The sequence below is a fragment of the Erithacus rubecula genome, assembly GCF_903797595.1.
Source record: "Erithacus rubecula genome assembly, chromosome: 6".
NCBI classification, from domain to species: domain Eukaryota; kingdom Metazoa; phylum Chordata; class Aves; order Passeriformes; family Muscicapidae; genus Erithacus; species Erithacus rubecula.
Window position 1 is genome coordinate 10,417,972 of NC_136688.1, and position 16,219 is coordinate 10,434,190.

At 55.1% G+C, this 16,219-nt stretch overlaps 2 protein-coding genes across 3 annotated transcripts; one reads left to right on the plus strand and one right to left on the minus strand.

The window, feature by feature from the left end:
- Positions 1-264: 264 nt before the first annotated feature.
- TKFC (triokinase and FMN cyclase) lies at positions 265-4,601 on the minus strand. 2 transcript variants are annotated; one of them, XM_079308779.1, is made up of 18 exons: positions 4,478-4,601; positions 3,798-3,882; positions 3,522-3,711; positions 3,341-3,451; positions 3,076-3,257; positions 2,927-3,005; positions 2,740-2,829; positions 2,593-2,627; positions 2,413-2,497; positions 2,249-2,338; positions 2,049-2,165; positions 1,756-1,875; positions 1,535-1,672; positions 1,170-1,276; positions 983-1,086; positions 871-904; positions 675-764; positions 265-587 (listed from the first exon to the last, which is right to left on the minus strand). In XM_079308779.1, exons 2-18 carry the CDS (start codon positions 3,801-3,803, stop codon positions 417-419), a joined length of 1,749 nt encoding a protein of 582 aa, XP_079164905.1. In that variant the 5' UTR covers positions 3,804-3,882; positions 4,478-4,601; the 3' UTR covers positions 265-416. The 2 variants fall into 2 exon arrangements, with proteins under 2 accessions (XP_079164905.1, XP_079164906.1); XM_079308780.1 differs by having other exon boundaries at positions 294-587; positions 3,798-3,840; positions 4,478-4,589.
- DDB1 (damage specific DNA binding protein 1) lies at positions 4,590-16,099 on the plus strand. Its single transcript, XM_079308778.1, has 27 exons — positions 4,590-4,825; positions 5,442-5,590; positions 5,683-5,799; positions 6,656-6,877; positions 8,064-8,178; positions 8,277-8,374; positions 9,062-9,220; positions 9,583-9,666; positions 9,814-9,930; positions 10,220-10,322; positions 10,443-10,518; positions 10,598-10,706; positions 10,926-11,104; positions 11,182-11,345; positions 11,426-11,533; positions 11,741-11,948; positions 12,046-12,141; positions 12,315-12,426; positions 12,862-12,985; positions 13,219-13,383; positions 13,700-13,794; positions 13,907-14,077; positions 14,539-14,648; positions 14,862-15,031; positions 15,142-15,244; positions 15,466-15,589; positions 15,878-16,099. The coding sequence occupies exons 1-27, from the start codon at positions 4,765-4,767 to the stop codon at positions 15,959-15,961; spliced, it is 3,423 nt and encodes a 1,140-aa protein (XP_079164904.1). The 5' UTR covers positions 4,590-4,764; the 3' UTR covers positions 15,962-16,099.
- The last annotated feature ends 120 nt before the right edge of the window (positions 16,100-16,219 follow it).

Sequence of the window (16,219 nt, forward strand, 5' to 3'; positions counted from 1 at the left end):
TGGTCACCCCATGGGATTTGGGATCACGCTCTTCCCCATTCCTGCTTCTCCTTTGCCCCTTTCCCAGAATGCCCCCCAGATCCCGTGCCCACAGCCATGTGAGCTCTGTGGTTTCTCCTCCACACCCTGGGCTTCCTTCCTCCCCCAGTCACAGGATCCCTGCTCCCAATTCCCTTTCCAGCCTGGGGCAATGGGGGGCACCCCCACACTCCCAAATTCCACCATCCCATCCCTCCAAGCTAGCATAGGGGACATAGAGGTTTACTGCGGGCCACATTCTAAGGTTTATTGGGAAACACATCCTTGAAGGAACATGGGGTAGTTGGGACACACAAGGGGGGAACAAGGGTTTATTGGGATACACGTCTCTATCACTATGAGCGGTCACAAATTTTTGGGGATACGAATCCCTGTCGTTACTGGGAGGTGCCCAGGGGGTCCCGCAGCCCCTCCAGCACTGCTCCCAGCACTGCTGCCACTGCCACAGCCCCGGGATCGGGCTGCTCCAGCCGGGATGAGCGGATGTAACTGGCTCTGCCTGCCCCAGCCTCCATGTGCCTGGTGGCCTCTGCTGCCGCCTCCGCGCTCTGCCAGGGAAAACAGGGTGTTTTCCAGGATAATGGCAGGAATTCCCATCCAATTTTCCTGCCATCCCAGCTCCCAGCTCTCCATACCTGGACAGCTGCCGCCAGCACTTGGAGCAGGTCGGCACCAGGATTGCGCAGGGAATGCAGAGTCTGCGTGGCTGCAAACAGCGAATCCAGCTAGGAAAAGTGGAAATTAGTCTGGGAGCCAGGGCTGAGGCCAGGTGGGAACTCCCTACCATCATCCTGGAAGCCTTTCTGGCTCCTGGGCTCTTCTAGCACTCACCATTGTCCGGTCTCCTGGCGCGGCTCCTCCATACCTGTGCAGGATGCAGGGAAATTCAGAGGGGATTGGGATTCCCAAGGGGAATTGGGATTCCACAGCCCCCAGCACTGACCTCTGCATGGCCTCAATCCCGGCGTCCATGGCGTCAGCCCACGCTGGGAAACCGCTGTGGCCGCGCAGGCTCTGGGCAGCCGCCGTCAGGAAGAGCCCGTAGAGCTTTGGGAATACCATCAGTCCCATCCTGGAAACACGGCCAAGTGTGTTCCCCCATTCCCATTTCCATCCCCATTCCCACTCACCACTCCAGAGGAGCCTCCCATCTGCTCCAGCAGCACATCAGCCAGGGCGGAGAGCAGCTGGGCTGGGGCAGCCGGAGGCGGCCGGGAGCGCATCCATTCCTGGATGGCTGTGGGAATGGAAGGAACAATGGGATGTGGGTGGTCCTGGAGTCCCCTGTCCCTCCTGGGGACAAGCAGGGACAGCTCTCAGTTCCATAGGGAAGCTGCCACTGGATGCAGAGACATTCCAGGATACAATGACAAGAAGGGGCACCCCAGATCTCCTTAATCCCAAGAAGGGATGTCCTGAGGAACTCCCTGCTCCTTGGAGATGCCATTGGGGCAGCATTCCCCACAATTCCCTGGATAGTGGCCCCCACACCCACCTTGGGCAGCGCGGGCGTGCGTGTGGCCGCAATCCCCGTCACCTGCTCCCCGATCCAGCTCGTTGAGCTTATCCTGCATATCCAGCAGGGTGCTGCACACCCGCTGCAGGACCCGCTGCACCCGCGCCGTGCCGGGCCCTGCAGAGAGGAGATGCGTCCCTGCACATTCCCGAGGGAAACTGAGTCACAGAGGGGTGTGACAAGGGATGGGAACTCTGTACCAGTTCCAGTCTCTTCCTGCAGTTTCCTGGGTGCCTCTGTGGGTCCTGGCACCTCCTCCCTCTGGGTGGTCGCCGGTCCTGCGACAATGTTGGGCCAAGCCATGGCCGTGGTCTTCGCATCTGGAAGAGCCGGAGACTCAGTGTGGTGGCTCAGGATCCCATTGGATCCTCAACAGCACATGCAGCAGCCAGGAATTCCATCCCTAGATGTCCCACTGACCTTGTGTCCTGTCACCCAGCATGTGGAAACCCCTCTGCCCCAATCCCAGGCCACATTCCCACTGGGAACTCACCAATCAGCCTCACCAGCTCCTCATCCACCAGCATGAGGGTGAGGGAGACTCCGGCCATTTCCAGCGCCGTCATGAAGGATCCCACCAATGCCCGGGCAATGCGGATCCCTCGGTTCTCTGTGGGATCCAGGATCGAGACGGGGGAATTCCAGAGTGGCCAGAGCCAGGAAATGGGATCCCAAGCTCCCCTCTGCACTCACCCAGGCAGCGCACAGCAGCTCCAGCCACAATTCCCAGCTCCAGGCAAGACAGTCCACCCAGGTTGTTCACCACGAGCACCACAGAGGATCCTGCAGGATGGGGGGCAGGATAAGACTGGGATCCAGGGGATTTGGAGGAGCACAGAGGGTCCTGGGGGGCTCACCAGGGGTCAGAGACAGGTGGGAAGCGTTGGATGGATCCGTCATGTGCTTCAGCATTGTCTCCACGGCCTTATCTGCTGGCAGCACCTGGAGCAGACATGAATCAGGGGAAAGGCAGAACGGGGAGGTGTGGGAATAAGGAGACTTGGGAATGGGGAGCAGCAGCATAATTCCCCTCTCACCTTCATCCTGCGCACTCCAGCCTCGCCGTGGATCCCTATGGAGACGGGGCTGTGTCACATCCCAGCCCTGGTGACGCCTCCCCAAGGGGATAGGGATATTCAGACCCTCCAGGGACCCGAGGGGGAAACCAAGGGGCTGCTCCTCACCCAGCCCCAGCTCCATCTCGTCCTCAGCCAGCTGGAACGAGGGCTTGGATCCCGGGATGCTGCAGGGAGACAGGCTGAGACCCAGGGTACCTGTGCAGGTGGGAATGTTCTGTTAAAACTGGGGGCATTTTGGGATTCAGCACCTGGGGTACAAAGGACAGCATTCCCATGGGATAACACAACGCACCCATGACTTTGGCAGCCGCTATCACCTTCTTCTCGATCTCATCCAAGCTCGCTCCTGCCTCGGCCAGAGCTCCCGCCACCTGTCCCGGGCAGAGCGGGTGAGTGATCCCCCAAAACACCCCAAATCCCCACAGAGGGTCCCAGCAGAACCTTATGGATGAGGACAGTGCCGCAGATCCCGCGGCGCCCGGCTTTCCCCGGCGTGGCGAAGGCGCAGTCGTCCCCCACCACCACCATCCGCACGTCGGTCCCCTCGGCCCGCGCCCGCTCCAGCGCCATCCCGAAATTCAGCCGGTCCCCCGTGTAGTTCTTCACGATCAGCAGGATCCCGGCTGCAGGATGGACGTAGAGATAACGGGAGTGACGCACCACTGGAGGGAGGAACCCCAAAATTCCACCCTGGAGTGCTCCCAACCTGCTCCAGCCTGTGCCACAGCACGGATGGCCGCCAGGACGCTGCCCACGGACGGGGATGCAAACACAGCTCCGGCCACCACTCCGGTCAGCATTCCCTTCCCGACATAGCCTGGGGAGAGAGAAAGGGGGTCGGCACCGTGCCTGTGGGTGGAGGTACAGGTGGGACAGAGGGGTCTCACCTGCGTGGGCAGGCTCATGGCCAGAGCCCCCCCCAGACAGCAGGGCCACACGGCCACGGATGGCCAGCAGGTCACCCCGAAGGACCACCCGGTGTCCCTGGAGCAGCCGGAGCCCGGGATTGCAGGCTACCAGCCCGGCCACAGCATCATCGGCACAGCCGGACACCGTTGTCACCAGTTTTTTGGGGACCTAGGGTGAAAATGGGGAGCGGTGGGATGGAAAAAGGAGGAATGGCAACCTGACAGGAATGACAACCCCCCCAGCTCCAGGCTCACCTCCATCGGAGCAGAGCGCAGCACTCGGATCCAAAGATAGAATCTGCGTGGAAAGAGGGCAAGGTCCAGTCTGGGAAGGACAGGTCTGGAGAGGGGAGGTTGGGAAGGGGGCGGGGTGGGATGGTGTCTGGTGTGATGGTGATGCTATGGGGAGTGTCTGCTGAGAATGGGGCTGGCGTTGGACTTGTCCCCAAACAGGGACACCCCACCCCAGGCAGGGAGTTTCTTGTGGGATAAGGAGACAGGATAAGACCACTCCCCCCGCTCCCCGCCCATTCTCCCCCATCCAGGCTGCCCTTTCGGGATGAGGGGCCAGCATGGGATAACCTCTAAACAAGAACCCCTTTTTGGGATGAGAGAGGACCGTGACAGCTCCCTCCCTCAAAGAGGGACCCCCTTTTGAGGCGGGAAATCAGGATGGAACCACTCCCAAACAGAGACCCCTTTATTTTTTCCAGATGGGGGGACTCCCACCCTCAGGGTTCTCCTCTCAGCGCAGGGCCTGGGTGGATGCACACTCCCCCCTCACAGCGGGGACCCCCACCCCAGCTATCGGGGAGCACAGAGCTGCAGGGAGGGGGCTACAGGACCCTCCCTTTGGGATCAGGGTGGGATCAGGGTGGGATCAGCGCGGCTCCCGCGAGTTTTGGAGGAGACCCCTCGCGCATCCCCCTCCACACCTGCGCTCTCCGCGGTCCTCCCAGCGGGCTAGAGCGGTCCGTCTCGTCTGCTCTCCGCGGTCCTCCCAGCGGGCTAGAGCGGTCCGTCTCGTCTGCTCTCCGCGGTCCTCCCAGCGGGCTAGAGCGGCCCGTCTCGTTGCTCCTCCCGTATCTTCTCAGCGGGCTAGAGCGGCCCAGTGCACCCACTTCCCGGAAGTGGCGGCGGCGGCGGCGGCGGAGAGGCCGCGCTCTCCGTTCCCCCCCGGTTTCCCCCGCGCCCCTCGCCGGGGCTTCCCGGTTCCCCCAACATGTCTTATAACTACGTGGTGACGGCGCAGAAGCCGACGGCCGTCAATGGCTGCGTCACCGGTACCGCGGGGACGGGGGTGACGGGAAAACCCGGCGGGAGAGGCGTGGGAGGGCAGTTATGGGGTACCGGGGATACGGGGGACACGAGGGGATGGAGGTGCCGGGGGGCGCTGGGGGTCCCGGGAGGGTTTTAGGGCACCGGGAAGGGATTGGGAGTACGGGGAGGATTTTGGGGTAGGGCGGGGTTTGGGGTTCACGGTGTTTTTGGAGTACGGGGAGGTTTAGGGGTCCCGGGGATTTTGGTTTACCGGGGGGTTTTGAGACACTGAGGGATTTTGGGGTAGAGGAAGGATCAAAGTGCTCCTGAAATGCATAGTAGGAATGAGGGAGAGTGGAATCTAGGGAAGGTACGGGAGCCCCAAGAGCTCCATAGTTCTTGGATCTCCTGATCCAAGTTCTGGGCATGGTGGGAAGAGATCCCAGGAGTGAGGATTTCTGAGGAAAGACAGCAGGAAGAGCATTTCTGTGGAAAAATAAGGAGTGCAGGCTGAGAAAGGCAGTTGCTGAGAGCTTTTAGCACTGTGGAAGGAACATGCTGGGGATTTTGGGATGCACCAGGGAGGCTGTGGAAGTGCCAGCTGATCCCTCCTCTGGGACTCCTGCTCTCTTTTCCCAGGACACTTCACCTCTGCGGAGGACCTGAACCTGCTGATTGCCAAGAACACCCGGCTGGAGATTTACGTGGTGACAGCCGAGGGTCTCCGGCCCGTCAAGGAAGTGGGAATGTACGGGAAAACCGCCGTCATGGAGCTCTTCCGCCCCAAGGTGGGTGCTGCCAGAGCAGGGATGGAGCTGTGCAGGGTGGCATGGCAGTGTCCACCCCTGGAATTTGCATTGTCCGGGTTTTTTTCGGGCAGGGGGAGAGCAAGGATTTGCTGTTCATCCTGACGGCCAAGTACAATGCCTGCATCCTGGAATACAAGCAGAATGGGGATAGCATCGACATCATCACCCGTGCCCATGGAAACGTGCAGGTGAGGGGCACTGCAGCACCAGGAATGGGAATTCCCTTCTCTGGGGATGGTTCTGCCTTCCTGGTGCAGCAGGGTGTTGGATTCCTGTTGTTCTCTTGGTGGCTCCTTGCTGGCTGCTGGATCTGGGATGGGTTGCCTGCGATCACAGGATGTTTCCAGAGCTAGTCTTGGTCTCTGGGAGGATTTGTGAAATTCTGGGATGATTTGGGTTGGAAAAGAGACATTAAAGCTCATCCAGTTCCCTTCTGTGGGTATCTTGTGCTATCCCAGATTGGTCCAAGCCCCATCCAGCCTGGCCTGGAACACTTCCAGGGTTGGGGCAGCCACAGTTTCTCTGGGAAATCCATCCCAGGGCCTCGTTAGGCTCACAGAGGATTTCTTCCCAATATCCCATATAAACCAGCATATGGAATCCTGAAATGGTGTGGGGTGGATGGGATTTATAGATCATCTCATTCCATCCCTTGCCATGGATACCTTCCACTAGACCAGGATGCTCCAAGCTGTGTCCCTAAGGATTCAACTGTATTCTTGGGAGACCTTGCAGAATAACAAGTTAAGTTTAAAGAAAATTAAAGCCTAAACTCCTCGTGAGGACACATTTTCCCTGAAATGAGTCCTGTGGAAATCTGTGGTGAAGCTGTGTGCTGTGGGAGCTCTGCCAAGTGTGGCAGTTGGAAAGGCATCTCCTCCTTAGGCTTGCTGGCTTCCCAGCTGGAATTCTCAAGCACGTTGGGAAGTGTGCAAGGAGCCATTCCTCACCTGAGGGCTGGCAACTCCTGTCCCTGTTTTTCAGGGATATTATGGTGGCACTAATCACCTTTTTCTTTGCCCTCTGTCTGGAATCGTCCCTCAGGATCGCATCGGCCGCCCCTCGGAGACGGGGATTATTGGGATCATCGATCCCGAGTGCCGGATGATCGGGCTGCGGCTCTATGACGGCCTCTTCAAGGTCATCCCCCTGGACAGGGAGAACAAGGAACTAAAGGCCTTCAACATCCGCCTGGAAGAGCTCCAGGTCATCGACGTGAAATTCCTTTACGGCTGCCAAGCTCCCACCATCTGCTTCGTCTACCAGGTGCCTGCTTATCCATGGATAGCCCAGGTGGAGCCAAGGGCTCCCAAGGTTTTCCAAAGGTTTTTTTGGAAGGTGGAATGAGTGATGATTCCAGCTCCTCCAGCTCCATGTTCCTCCATGCTGCCTTTTTTCAACTCTGGGAGGGAGGAAGCAACACCTTCCCTCAGGATTCCTGAGCAGCTCTGCCTTGGATGGGAATTACTGTTGTTAAACCCCCAGGAGGAGCTTAGGGATCTTTCCAGCAAGATCCATAACCATTTTTTCCCACAGTGAGACTTGAGCTTTTCTTTAAAAAACAAGGCAATGGCTTGCTTGGTATTTTTGGGAGGTGATTCCAGGTGTGCAAAGAGGATTCATAACCTCTCCCATCACCTGGCTCCTTATGGAGGGAGCATTCCAGGCCTTCTCTGGATGCCTGTTTTGATCCAAAGAGCCTTTGCTATGCTGACTGAGCAAGGGATTAGCTTTCCTTTGTTAAATTCCATGCTATCCCGAGCTTAGCTGTAACCTCATGCCAGCAGTGGCCCCATTATTCCCTGTTTGGGCACTGCTGGATCCCCCCAAACTTCCTGGAGGGAAGGAACCACTTTGTCACCACATACCTGGAGTTTGGGGAAACAGTTTCAAAAGTGATTTTTCAACTTCAGTGATTCCATGATCCGTGTCAAAACAACTTGGATTCTTGGAGCAGGATGTAAGTTCTGGATTGTTTCGATCCCTGCCTATGGAGAGCAGGATGTTTCCAAGCTGTTTCCTTAATTCTTTCTCCATTTATTACCCATTATGCCAGGACTTGGTCTGAAAAGGACAGCAGGGGCTGGGATAATTTTTGGGAAGTTCTGAAATCACAGAGAAATATGATAAAAAGCCCTGAATTCTTAACATTTGCAAGAGCTGGAGAAGATGGTGATACTCCATTATACCACTTGTTCCTAGGTTGTCAGAGGAACACAAATTCCAGAATAGCAGTTGTAAAACAATGGAAAAATATTTTCCAGTCTCCTGGCACAGGGATTTCCTCAGGGGTTATTTATATGTGGAAAAATTTGGGAGAATAGTGGTGTGCAGATGTGAGGGAGGATGAGGAGGTGGGAAGCCTCAGCAGCTCCTTGGAATGGTGTTTTTGCAGGAGATGAGGTGGAATCTCTCCCTTCTGGAATCTCATCCACTTTTGCTTCTCTTCCAGGACCCCCAGGGTCGCCACGTGAAGACATACGAGGTTTCCCTGCGGGAGAAGGAATTCAACAAAGGCCCTTGGAAGCAGGAAAATGTGGAGGCCGAAGCCTCCATGGTCATTGCAGGTTGGGCCTTGTTTGTTAAAGATCTTCCCATGTTTTTCCAGGCTGGATGGCTCCTTTTTTCCAGGCAGATTGTCTCATGTTTGTTGTGTGTCCCGCAGTGCCGGAGCCCTTTGGAGGTGCCATTATCATTGGACAGGAATCCATCACCTACCACAACGGGGATAAATACCTGGCTATTGCTCCTCCCATCATCAAGGTGAGGGGATCCAGGAGTGCATCCCAAAAAATCCCTCCTTTCCCAGGCCTCTGAGCCAGGAATTCAAACCCATGTTGTCCCAGGTGTGGTGTAACAGTGCCTCTTATTTGGACTTCCAGAGGTTTGGCTTCCCGGTTGCTGTTTTTGGGGACTGAGGGACATCCATGATCCTTGTGTGCCTCCCCTTTCTGTAGAGTTCTTGGAATTTTGTTTGGGCCCCAGGGAATGGGTTTAATTAGGAATTAGTGCATGGTCTGGGCATAATTCCAGGGCAGAGCCTGGTTTCATTTCAGGCAGTGGAAAACATGGATGAGCCCCTTGGAGACTTGTTCAGAGGAGAAAAGGCTTAAAGATTTCAGGCTAGCAATTGGGCTTGTGGGTTTTGTGGGAATAACAGTCCACTTCCCACATTTAATCAGAGGAGGAAGCGCCAGTGGCATGGCTGAGGTGCTGCTCTGAGCTGAAAGAGGGCTGGAATTGCCATCCAAAGGTCCTTTTATGATGGAAATAAGGACAGGCTAAAAATCTTGGATGAAGAAACAGGAATATTGGTGCATGAAGGTCTCAGACTGCTCCCTGGAGCTCTGGAATGGGTGGGATACTGGAGCTGGGAGCACTCACCTGCACAGTCCTTTTGGGAGCCAGTTTGGGGCTGTGGAATCCTAGAACTCCCTGTTTTCCCTGCAGCAAAGCACCATCGTGTGCCACAACCGTGTGGATCCCAATGGATCACGGTACTTGCTGGGAGACATGGAAGGGCGGCTCTTCATGCTGCTCCTGGAGAAGGAGGAGCAGATGGATGGCACTGTCACCTTGAAGGATCTGCGTGTGGAGCTGCTGGGAGAGGTAGGAATCACCTGGGCTATCCCTTGCACTTGCCTGGGATTTTCCCAAGTCTGCATAAGGCTCTGTTTAGGAATGAGTGGGAATTTTGGGAGCTGGAGGTGATGTTTCACATTTGTCACAGCCCTGGACAGCTGGGAAAATTCCCTGTGGGCACTTCAACTTATACCTTCCCTTTCTTTTTTCCTGGTACTTGCACTGGGAGAAGCTTGGACTCTGTGGGATTTATGGAGAGATTAAATCCCCTTCCCATACCCAGTTTTTCTATTGGATAACAGCTTAGTGGAGGAAGGGGTGTGTGTGTGTGCGCCAGGACTTTTCCATGCCACTGGTGGGTCATCTACCTGCCTCTTCCCATTTCCCAGACATCCATTGCCGAGTGTCTGACCTACCTGGATAATGGAGTGGTGTTTGTTGGCTCCAGGCTTGGAGATTCCCAGCTCGTGAAGGTACGTGGTAGCTCTTGGTTGTATGTTCCCACAGGACTTGATTCCCATCAAAACCTGGAGATGTGGATACATTTTCCTGTCTTCTTGCCAGCCCTTTCCCTTCTTACTACTTGAAAGACAAAAATTGATTCCAGTATTTATTCCCAGCTCAATGTGGACAGCAATGAACAGGGATCCTACGTGGTGGCCATGGAGACCTTCACCAACCTCGGGCCCATTGTGGACATGTGCGTGGTGGACCTGGAGAGGCAAGGCCAAGGCCAGGTAACATTCCTGCTTTTCCCTCCTCACTGCTGGGAATTTTTGGGATGAGTGTGTCGTCAAATCATAGAATCCCGGAATGGTTTGGGTTAGAAGGGGCCTTAAGGATCATCTCATTCCATGGGCAGGGACACCTTCCACTGGACCAGGTTGCTCCAAGCCCTGTCTGACTTGGCCTTGGTGGATCTTTCAGGTCCCTTCTAATCCAAACCATTCCAGGATTTCATTATTCTAGAATGGGGTTCCCCATTCCCCAGCCACAGCTGGTAAAGCCCATCTGCTTTTCCTCCAGCTGGTCACCTGCTCTGGTGCCTTCAAAGAGGGATCGCTGCGGATCATCCGGAATGGCATCGGGATCCATGAGCACGCCAGCATCGACCTGCCGGGAATTAAAGGTGTGGGAGCCAGGAATTAAAGACATTCCACAGCCTGAGAAGGGATATGGTGGGCACAGATGAGGTTGGGGTGTGGAATTGTGAGGAAGTGTGTGAGGAACTGTGGCATCCTTGTTGCAGGATTGTGGCCACTGAGGTCGGATCCGCACCGGGAGACGGATAACACCTTGGTGCTGTCCTTTGTTGGCCAGACCAGGTAAAGGTGGGATGAGCTGGTCCAGGCTCTCAGCTCCATGTCAGAGCAGGAATTAATGGGAATTCCCTTCTCTGCTCAGGGTTCTGATGTTGAACGGAGAGGAAGTGGAAGAGACAGAGCTCACAGGATTTGTGGATGACCAGCAGACATTCTTCTGTGGCAACGTGGCACATCAGCAGCTGATCCAGGTAATTCCAGCATGAAGAAAGCATGGATATGGCTCTCCTGGTGCCGTATGCATTGTGACATATCCAGAGCAGAGGTTGGAGTGCTTCCCTGAGCTGATGGGATCAGCAAACAGGATCCTGGATTCATGTTTTTAAGGGATATAGAAAGAGAGAGGTTCATGCTGTGCCACCCACCTTGGAAACACTGTTTTCCATGATTTTTCCTGTCTCTCTTTCCAGATCACCTCTGCCTCAGTGCGACTGGTCAGCCAGGAGCCCAAATCCCTGGTGAGCGAGTGGAAAGAGCCCAATGGGAAGAACATCAGTGTCGCTTCCTGCAACAGCAACCAGGTGGTGGTGGCCGTGGGAAGAGCCTTGTACTACCTGGAAATCCAGCCCCAGGAGCTCCGGCAGATCAGGTGAGCCCACATCCTGAGGGCTCTTGGGGTGCTGGGATTTGGGATCCAGGCAGACACCTGTCCTCCCTCTTTCCCAGCTGCACGGAGATGGAGCATGAGGTTGCCTGCCTGGACATCACGCCCCTGGGAGACTCCAACGGGATGTCCCCGCTCTGCGCCATCGGGCTCTGGACCGACATCTCCGCCCGCATCCTGAAGCTCCCGTCCTTCGAGCTGCTGCACAAGGAGATGCTGGGAGGAGGTAGGAACCTCCCAAGGGTGGCAGTAGTCACTGACCATGTCCTGAGCGCCCTCATCCATCCCTTTTCCTGCTTCCCACAGAGATTATCCCTCGCTCCATCCTGATGACGACCTTCGAGAGCAGCCACTACCTCCTGTGTGCCCTGGGGGACGGAGCTCTCTTCTACTTCGGCCTCAGCCTCGAGACAGGTGACCTTTCCCCTTCCTTTACAGTTTTTTGGGAAAGATCCTCCTTGCTTTCTCAGCCTCATGTTCAGGTGGGACTGGCTGTGGGCTGGGGGATTTCTCCCGCACACTGGAGGAAGATGGATTCTTAAATCTGAGATGTACTCACCCCACTCCTTTTTTTCCTGATGTGTTGTGGCACATCCCAATTCCTTTTCCCTCTTAATCCAGGCTTGCTGAGTGACAGGAAGAAGGTGACCCTGGGCACCCAGCCCACGGTGCTGAGGACATTCCGCTCCTTGTCCACCACCAACGTGTTCGCCTGCTCCGACCGCCCCACCGTCATCTACAGCAGCAACCACAAGCTGGTCTTCTCCAACGTCAACCTCAAGGAGGTCAACTACATGTGCCCCCTCAATTCCGATGGGTATCCCGACAGGTGAGCCTGCCACGAGTTCCTGATCCTAAGGGATATGGAGGAGAGCGAGGTTCTTGCTGTTTCACCCAGTGTTTTCCATTATTTTTTCCCCCACAAGTTTGGCCTTGGCCAACAACAGTACCCTGACCATCGGCACCATTGATGAGATCCAGAAGCTGCACATCCGCACTGTTCCCCTCTATGAGTCGCCCAGGTGAGGATTTCTGGGACGAGGATTCCTGGGATCAGGGTGCTCTGATGCACAGGACAAGGGTTGGGGTGATGTTGGGATCCCAGGAGCAAACAAACACTTCCTGTTGCTTCCAGGGCTCTTGGAATGGCCTTTCCCTGCTCTCACCCCCACATGGCTCTCTGTTTATCCCACAGGAAAATCTGCTACCAAGAGGTGTCCCAGTGTTTTGGAGTGCTCTCCAGCCGGATCGAGGTGCAGGATGCCAGTGGGGGCACCACGGCGCTCAGACCCAGTGCCAGCACTCAGGTGAGATCCCAGCCTGGGTCAGCCCTATGCCATGAGGATCAGAATTCCTGATCCAGGTTTTCCTTCATGGTCCTCGCCTCCAGAGCTGTGAGTCCAGTCCAATGGCTCAGCTGGGGAGGAGTGGGATGGTGGGATCTTTCCGAGGGGGTGGCACAGCCGCTGTTCAATCTGATTCCCTTTAATTTTGGGTGCTGCTCCTTCTATATCCCATACAGGCTTCTGTGTGGTCTCCAAGGTTTTCCTTTTCTCAGGGATCCAGCTTTGTGTAAACTCAGATTAACCCCATCACTCAGCCCTGCAGGAGCAGGGAGTGTGTCCCTTTACTCATTCCTTGCTCCGCCTGTTCTCCTATCCCTTTTCCCCTTCACTGGCTGCCTGAGGCTGTGTGGATATCCTGAGTAGCATAGCAATATGATGGATTTTCCTGTTTCCCAGGCCTTGTCCAGCAGTGTGAGCACCAGCAAGCTGTTTTCCAGCAGCACAGCTCCACACGAGACATCCTTCGGAGAGGAGGTGGAAGTGCATAACCTACTCATCATTGACCAGCACACCTTTGAAGGTACCTGTCCCATCTCAAAATCCATCTTTTCCCATCCTGGAGAAGAATAGCCAAAGCATTTTCTGGAGGGACATCAGCCATGAGGTTTAGGGAATACCAATTTTTGATGGCACAAGGTGATGGGGAATAGGACAGGGAATCTCTAGGATGTGTCTTAAGCTTTCAGTTTAAGGACTTTGGGATCCCAGTTGTTCCTCCCTTTCCCACTTTTTTTTTTGTTTTTTTTTTCCCAGTGCTTCATGCTCACCAATTCCTGCAAAATGAGTATGCCCTCAGTCTGGTCTCCTGCAAGTTGGGAAAGGATCCCAACACCTACTTCATTGTGGGCACTGCCATGGTGTATCCCGAGGAAGCAGAGCCCAAGCAGGGCCGGATCGTCGTCTTCCACTACTCTGATGGTAAGAACAAGGTGTTCTCACCTGAAAAATCCAGCTTTTTTTGGTGGGAGATGAGGGATGAGCTCCTCAGACCCCAGAGAGCTTGAGTCCCAGGAGCAGACAGTTTTTTCCCAAGGTATCAGTTGTCAGGATCTGTAGGTGCTGTGTTCCCTTTCCCCCTGTGTCCTAGAGAAGCCAAAGAATCCCTCACCAGGCCTGGATTCTGAGATTTGCACTTGTCTCCCTCAGAGACAGTTTTTTAGGAAGCAAAATTCAGGCCAGCTTAGCTGAACCCCCTTTGGATAAACAACCCAAGTAATGCCTGGCTTTATTCCAGGGAAGCTGCAGAGCTTGGCTGAGAAGGAGGTCAAGGGAGCTGTGTATTCCATGGTGGAATTCAACGGGAAGCTGTTAGCCAGCATCAACAGCACGGTAGGCAAGGCCCTGACTTTTTTTGGGAGCGTGTTTGTGGATCTGGATGTCAGCCAGGTGTCTGTTGAGGAGCTCCCATGTGGAGAATCCTGACCCGTGTCCCATCCCACAGGTCCGCCTGTACGAGTGGACAGCAGAGAAGGAATTGCGCACGGAATGCAACCACTACAACAACATCATGGCCCTGTACCTGAAAACCAAGGGGGATTTCATCCTGGTGGGAGACCTCATGCGCTCCGTGCTGCTCCTGGCCTACAAACCCATGGAAGGGAATTTCGAGGAGGTGCAGAAGTGGTGCCAGGAATCTGTTCTGACAACTCTGGGCACAGGGAATGGTGTTGGAAGGGATAAAAGGAGGAGTTTAGCTTGACTGGATAAAGTTTGACATTGATCCCTGTGGTTTATGGAGGGCTGGATCCTTCAGTTTCCAGGGAACTGGCTGTGGGAAGAGCAGCTGGTGCCTGGTGGGTGGGAGGTGCCATCTGGGATGCCTGCTGTCCACTTGGAATGGGGGTTTAAATTACTGGAGTGGCTTTGGCATAGGCTGCTCTACGCCTTCCCAGCACGTTATCCAAGTGCCACTTGGACTAGGACCATCTCCAGGAGTGCTCAGCTGCTTCCTGGAGCAGAGAGGGACATGCTGGATACTGACTCGCTCCTGAATATTGGTGTTGGGTGAGATGAGGATGCATGATCCCAGGCCAGGCCACCTGGACACAGCGTGTCCCTTCTCACCTCTTCCAGATTGCCCGGGATTTCAATCCAAACTGGATGAGTGCTGTGGAGATCCTGGATGATGATAATTTCTTGGGAGCAGAGAATGCTTTCAATCTGTTCGTGTGCCAGAAGGACAGGTAAGTGGGATGGGATGGGATGGGATGGGATGGGATGGGATGGGATGGGATGGGATGGGATGGGATGGGATGGGATGGGATGGGATGGGATGGGATGGGATGGGATGGGATGATGGGATCTTTAGGAAAACTGGAGAAGCATTCCCAGCTTTTGGGAGCAAGGGAAGTTTTGGAGTGCCCCCATCCGGGACTGAGCAGTGTTTGGGATTGCAGCGCGGCCACGACAGATGAGGAGCGGCAGCACCTGCAGGAAGTGGGATTATCCCACCTGGGAGAGTTTGTCAATGTCTTCTGCCATGGATCCCTGGTCATGCAGAACTTGGGAGAGACTTCCACACCCACCCAGGGATCCGTGCTCTTCGGCACTGTCAATGGAATGATCGGTAAGGAGCAGGGGCTGAGGATTCCCTGCAGAATCCTGGAATGGTTTGGGTTGGAAAGCTCATCCAGCTCCAACCCCTGCTACATTCCTATGTCCGCTATTCCCATGCAGGCCTGGTGACATCCCTGTCGGAAAGCTGGTACAACCTGCTCCTGGACATGCAGAACAGGCTCAACAAAGTCATCAAGAGCGTGGGGAAGATTGAGCATTCCTTATATCCTTTGGCATTCCAGCCCGGAGCTTGTGCTGGGTGGGGGTTCCAGCTGGAGGGAGTGGGAGCAGGTTTGCCATTGCCCTAAGCAATCATGGAATTAAAGATGGGAAAAGTCTCTGAGACCACAGAGTCCAACCATTAACCCAGCACTGCCATCCCACCATTAACCATGTCCAGGACTGGTGTCATTCCCTGTGGATTTGGCTCCTTGACAGCAGCACCTGGAGATCGTTCCACACCGAACGGAAGACAGAACCGGCCACAGGATTCATTGATGGAGACCTGATCGAGAGTTTCCTGGACATCAGCAGGCCCAAGATGCAGGAAGTGGTGGCAAACCTGCAGGTGAGCTTGGAAATGTGGCCTTGGATACTTCAAGGACCTTGCTCAGGAATCCAGGCTCAGTAAATCATGGAGTCATGGAGTTATGGAATGATTTGGGTTGGAAGGGACTTAAAGACGCCTCCCACTAGGCCAAGTTGGTCCAAGCCTTGTCCATCCTGGCCTGGAACACTTCCAGAGATGGAAAGACCAAAGCCTCTCTGGGAAATGCTAAATGCACACCTTCCTGAATGATGTGGGAATGTTTTTGGCGACTGCCAATGCCTCCAATGCCTTTTCCTCCCTGTGCAGATTGACGACGGAAGCGGGATGAAGAGGGAAGCCACCGTGGATGACCTGATAAAGATCGTTGAGGAGCTGACCCGGATCCATTAGCAGGATTCGGGATTGTTCCCTACCCCTACCCTCCACACAGAGCAAGGGAATCCTTCCCCAGCTGTGCCTGACACTGGCAGCAGTGGCTGGAGGGGGAATCTCACGGGCAGCAGCTTGTTAGGAATTTGGGGGGGTGTTGGTCATCTCCTGTTGGGATTCATGGATTCTGCAGAAGTGGCTGTGCCCAGAACTGTCCCTTTCCTTGGGTGATCCACTGGGATCTGATGCCCTCGCCTCGATTCCCTTTTCCCTGGTATC

Bases quoted from the DNA above. Each gene is read 5' to 3' on its own strand.
- DDB1 (XM_079308778.1), top strand. From the start codon at position 4,765: ATGTCTTATAACTACGTGGTGACGGCGCAGAAGCCGACGGCCGTCAAT. The intron at 10,707-10,925 runs GTAATTCCAGCA...CTCTCTTTCCAG, and splicing joins CACATCAGCAGCTGATCCAG to ATCACCTCTGCCTCAGTGCG. The intron at 13,795-13,906 runs GTAGGCAAGGCC...CCCATCCCACAG, and splicing joins TAGCCAGCATCAACAGCACG to GTCCGCCTGTACGAGTGGAC.
- TKFC (XM_079308779.1), bottom strand. The intron at 3,452-3,521 runs GTGAGACCCCTC...CTCTCTCCCCAG, and splicing joins CCATGAGCCTGCCCACGCAG to GCTATGTCGGGAAGGGAATG. The intron at 2,628-2,739 runs GTGAGGAGCAGC...CCGTCTCCATAG, and splicing joins CGAGATGGAGCTGGGGCTGG to GGATCCACGGCGAGGCTGGA.